General features: G+C 40.8%; 1 protein-coding gene across 1 annotated transcript; it reads right to left on the reverse strand.

Annotated features, from left to right (window-relative positions):
• Positions 1–965: 965 nt before the first annotated feature.
• Positions 966–3,927, reverse strand: si:ch211-107m4.1 (heterogeneous nuclear ribonucleoprotein U-like protein 2). Its single transcript, XM_010788813.1, has 5 exons — positions 3,283–3,927; positions 2,534–2,610; positions 2,147–2,386; positions 1,912–2,024; positions 966–1,777 (listed from the first exon to the last, which is right to left on the reverse strand). Exons 1-5 carry the CDS (start codon positions 3,765–3,767, stop codon positions 1,418–1,420), a joined length of 1,275 nt encoding a protein of 424 aa, XP_010787115.1. The 5' UTR covers positions 3,768–3,927; the 3' UTR covers positions 966–1,417.
• Positions 3,928–5,342: the final 1,415 nt, after the last annotated feature.

Raw genomic sequence — 5,342 nt, forward strand, 5'->3', positions numbered from 1 at the left:
ATCAATGTTCAAACCAAAATTGTAAGGTAGAGAACCCAAAGGGAAGTCCATTTACAACTACAAATCCGAAGGACCTCACAGCTCCCTTTTCGGTGACCCGGCCAGAGTGTAATTTCGCTATGCGGCTCGTTGTCCTTATGGTACCGAACCCGTGTCTCCTCACGCGACGCGAAAATAGACACTAAAGTCAGTTTGTGGGGTCAGAAATGAAAACAATTTATAAGGTTAAATGTTAATTACAAAAGTTGAATACTGGTTGCAATAGTTTTTTTTTCTCATTGAACCACACCACAAACACACACACACGTCTCGCCACTGTCTCCCTTCTCGACGACGTCGTCCCGGAAGTCACAGACTGACCTAAACTAGTTCTTCCGAAGAGTCTGAGGAGCCGTTGATTATAGAGCTGGTCCATTAGAAGTGCACGATTTGTGTAAGTAAGTAAAGTAACTTCGAGAACTTTCAAGTTCCCGGTCCCTCCCTTGTATAAGTCTCCTCTTTGTCACACGTTCTCAGGTTTCAATGAACTGTTTTGGAGTGTTTAGATACTAAATGATTAGTCGCCCACCCGTGTATTCACATGCCGTCCTTTTTTTTTTTTTTTTTTTTTTTTTTTTCTTTTTTTTTTTTTTTTTTTTTTTTTTTTTTTTTTTTTTTTTTTTTTTTTTTTTTTTTTTTTTTCTTTTTTTTTTTTTTTTTTTTTTTTTTTTTTTTTTTTTTTTTTTTTTTTTGCGTACGGGTCCGGTTGTTAGACTTTACGCATTGCGCAGTGAACACAGAGTTTCGCGTAAACGCATGGCTGCATGAACACTTCGGGAAAAAGTCTTTCTCGTCCAATCTTAGTGGCCTGGCTGTCGTCAACCACAGGCCACGTGTCTGTCCCGACGACAATTGCAGCCAGGCATGTCGTCGTGACGCGATTTTGTCCGCACTCTTACAAGTCGTCGGAGACACCAGTGTGTACCGGATGTCATTTTTTTTACAGCTATACTTTTAGACTTTGCAGCAATTTAGAGTTTTGCAAATGTTTGAATCCTAGCATTCTAAAAAAAGGAAACGTATCAGAATACAAAAACTATCAGTGTAGCTTAATCTTTGTCTGCAACTGGGCAGAAAAAGCTCAACAGAATAAGAAGAAACTTTGTCAACAACAAAAATAAATTGCATTTGTTGCATTAATGTAGGCTTTGTATCTGATTCACCAGCACTTACTGTTGGTAAGATCTTGTTTGAAGTGAATATATCTGCACTTTCGCTGTTGTTAGGAGTTTGATTCTTAGATATTGAATATGTAATAATAACTTATGAATGAAGCCTTGAAGCTCCGGTACTATTCGGTACAGCGCTAGAAAATAAACAAATTAGCAATGCTAGTGTCATAGCTCAAGAGTTGATGTCAGTCTAAAAATGTTATTCATCAACAACATTTTCCGTGACAGGGATGCATTAAAAACACTGTGATAACTCTGCATGTATGACTTTGGCTGGAAACCCAGCTCCTGTCTCTCACCTCGCCCTGTGCTCTGGATGTAGGAGGCAAGGCTGCACGCTCCCTCTGCCCAGCAGAAAGAGCTGCCAGCGCTGTGAACCCTGGAGGGCCGGGGTACCAGGGAGGAGCTGTGGGGTCCAGGAGGAATCGGACTGAGCAGCCCTTACAGAGGACGTGAGGGAAGAGAGGCTGAGCCAGCAGCAGGGAGGCATCCAGGGAGAAGGCCTGACCCATGAGACGACCGTTCTTATGGAAAGAGAGCGCAACAGCACCGTCTGAAGAGAATGACTGACAACATGCATGTGTAAACATGACATACACAGAGTCGGGATTAGAACAAATACAATTCAGATCTCTGTGACAAGATAGTAAAGTTTCAGAGAATGTGAATAGAGAAAGAATTCAAGATAAGTGTTACTCACAGCATAACAGCCAACAATATCCCCCACTGAGAACGGTTCTCCAAACTCTTCCTCCTTCCCACCTGACACTTTTTTCCCTCGTGCATCATAAGCAAAAGATAATTCATCCACACCTGGTAGAGGCAGATATAAAGCCAATTGGCAATAGAAGAGAGGGATTTAAAAAAAAATAACGTTTCCAGTTTCAATATGTTTAAATCATACTTCCAAACATGAACCTAATGATGACTCTTACCCAGCAGTAGAGAGGAGTGGGCCACAGACCAGCCGACTCTCAGGCCGCAGGGATCCACGTGCTCTTGTTCCTGCAGCTGTGTAGTCAACTTCTTTTCCAGCCTCACCTCAAAGCCCACCCTGCCCTGCAGCACCCCGTGAGTGAGCCTGCAGTCCGACCACAGCGAGGGGAATCGGGCCCAGAACCACGGCTGACCACAGGCCCCATCAGGACCCTCCTTAAAGTGGAGGTGACCGTCATCTGTGGGGACGGGAACAGAAAGTATTCAAAACTTCTCAGCACCGCTCTTATGACAAAATTAACAAATCAAACTTTGAAACACTGTGACCAAGTGCAAGTCTTAGGTCCGTTCACCAGAAAGGTGATGTGTGAAGTCCAGAGACTTACATGGATTTAGTCTGACTTCATCTTCACTCTCCTCCTCCGTCTCCTCTCTCTCCACTGCAGGTTGTGGTGATTTGGCTCTTCAAAGGACAGAGAAGCATATTGTTTTATAACATCCTTTCCATATATATTCCTCAAAGAGATTTTTAAATACCAAGTTTAGCATTGTTTTTGCTTTATTTCATCTTCCTTGTACATTGCATTTTTTTTGGCTTGAAGCTTTTAAATGATTCTAAACCAGTTGTGTAAAGTTACTGAGTAGATTTTTTTTTGAGGGACTTGTACTTTACTTGTCTATTTTAATGTTTTGCTCATTTGTACTTCTACTCCACTACAATTCAGAGGTATATCGTGCACTTTTACTCCACTACATTTATTTATACCTTTGGATTAATGATGTGAAATATAAACAACACTTAAATAAGACTAGTTACAGCTTACACAACATTCACAAGCCACCATGCAGTATACAAAGTGATTAAAACTAGCTGCACCTTTACCAGCTTTGATAACACTTTAATACATCAATAATTACAATCTAAACGAATGATATACATTATTCTGATATACATTATTCTGAAATTATTCTGAAATGGATGCTTACACTTTTGTACTTTCACTTGATTAACATTTTGAATGCAGGACTTTTACTTGTAACAGAGTATTCCTACACTCTGGTACTCCTACTTTTACTTAAATACAAGATGTACTGTTCTTAACAAAACTACAACTCAAATCTTACTTTGCGTTACCTTACGTATCGTATCTCCTCTTTGAACTCGTAGAAAGCTCTCCCTTTGCTCATACTCTCCTCTGAAGGCAGAGCCCCTCTTTCCTCTTCAGGACCCTCTGCACCTCCCAGCAGATGTTCAACCTCTCCCTCCCCCGCCTGACACCCCGACACCACACTCTCGGCTGATCCGTGTTGTGGTGAAGCCAGCCCGGGGGGAGCCTCTGTCTGTGTGGCGGTGTCTGTGAGCACTCCTGTCGGGGGTGATGGGGGCGGAGGGTGGGTGTCCACCGTCTCCGGTGATGCTAAAAGTGTCATCGGTCGGCAATTCAGTAGGTTAGGTTTATCCTCCTTTTCATCACCGTATTGTTGACTTGGTCTCGCCTCTAACGCGGACCACAGCTTGCCCAGCAGCTCAGCCTTCAGCCCCTTGTTGTCCAGCCCGAGATCCTTCAGTCTGGACCGCAGCTCGGCCACTTTCAGCTTTTTCATGTCGGTTAACTTCATTGTTACCGTGTGAAAATAGATCCAGCCAGCTTCTGTTTGTAGTTTACTCAAAAAACAGACTCAAAGTAAACTGTTTTTAAGAGAAGAGCAGCTGTTTGAAACTAAACAGTTTAATATGATGCCCTGCTCTGTGATTGGCTCTTTTCTTCTTCTTGTTGTAAATATTGGTAGATGAGACATTCACAGAAGTCTCTGCTGCCACCACACGGTGTGAAGCGGCACTACACGTTTAACTATATATTACACTTGGTGATTATGATCATATGAATGTCCTATGACACTTGTAAAAACGTGTGTAAGCATTAGGAAAGTAACCCTTAACACACTTTAAACTTTTCGAATGAATCATCTCCAATATATTATTTATATTCTTGTTCTGGTCATGTTTCTCCTTTGAAAGGCAAGACAAATAAATCATGTCACAGTCTGCCTACATTTTCCATGTATAAAAAAGGCATAATAGTCAGTATTCATTTTGGTATTTATGAGTGGAGACATTCTTTCATGATGGGACGCTTTTTATTCAACAAACAAGGCAAATGCAAATAGGTGAACAAGCACACACAGGTAAAAAAGCAAGACCATTGTCAGTTATAATACAAAAACATTTCATATATTACAATTCAACTTCACTACGGTCTCCTCTCTCTGTACTTCAGATTTCTTTCTCCGCTATCTGTGTTTCATTACAGCCACTTTGTTGAAGATAATAGGAGAGAAGTTTAGAAACAACTTTGAATCATTTGTTTTAGACACTCAGCAAAGGTAGTAACTTATTTTCTCATCACTTGTTTGATTGCTCCATCTACGCCCCCTGAGAGCGGCTGCATCCAGACAAACAGCATCATGATAGAAATCGTCACAAGAAGAGAGAGGGTCAGCAGTGATTTTACCGTTACACAACAGAACATTTGAGTCATGCTCACACAGTGAGCCTGGTACTTGTGGCTCCGTCACACTGTCACCGCATGCTTCTCCACAATAAAAGCGCCTCAGTGCTACATCTGAATATTACACTCAGAACAAACAAAGTGTATTCTCCCTGACGAGTAACAACTGTGCAAAAATGTCAGACTCCAGAGGCAATGTAAACAACCATGCATACTGAATATATTTAACAAAGACTGAAGGAAAAACACCATCCGGTTGCTCGTGGTGTTTCAGTGATTTGAATGAACTATACTGCATTATTAATGCACCGTCAAATGACAAGGATCATTTGAACACTGTGGCTAATATATAATTGAATACATCTGCTTTAATTATTCTAATGAGTGTGTCTTTTTCGCTTTGTGAAATCCCATTTTACTTGAGGTAAGCGTCAGTTCGTGGCTGTCATGTATCACCTTTACACAACAGCGAAAAATAAACTTTCCACAGATTGTTTAATTTAGGAGGGAAGTTAGTTAAGACTCTTTTAACCATATATATATATATATATNCTAATATATAATTGAATACATCTGCTTTAATTATTCTAATGAGTGTGTCTTTTTCGCTTTGTGAAATCCCATTTTACTTGAGGTAAGCGTCAGCGAAAAATAAACTTTCCACAGATTGTTTAATTTAGGAGGG

This window comes from Notothenia coriiceps, unplaced genomic scaffold (genome assembly GCF_000735185.1).
Source record: "Notothenia coriiceps isolate Sejong01 unplaced genomic scaffold, NC01 NC01_scaffold00032154, whole genome shotgun sequence".
Lineage (NCBI taxonomy): Eukaryota > Metazoa > Chordata > Actinopteri > Perciformes > Nototheniidae > Notothenia > Notothenia coriiceps.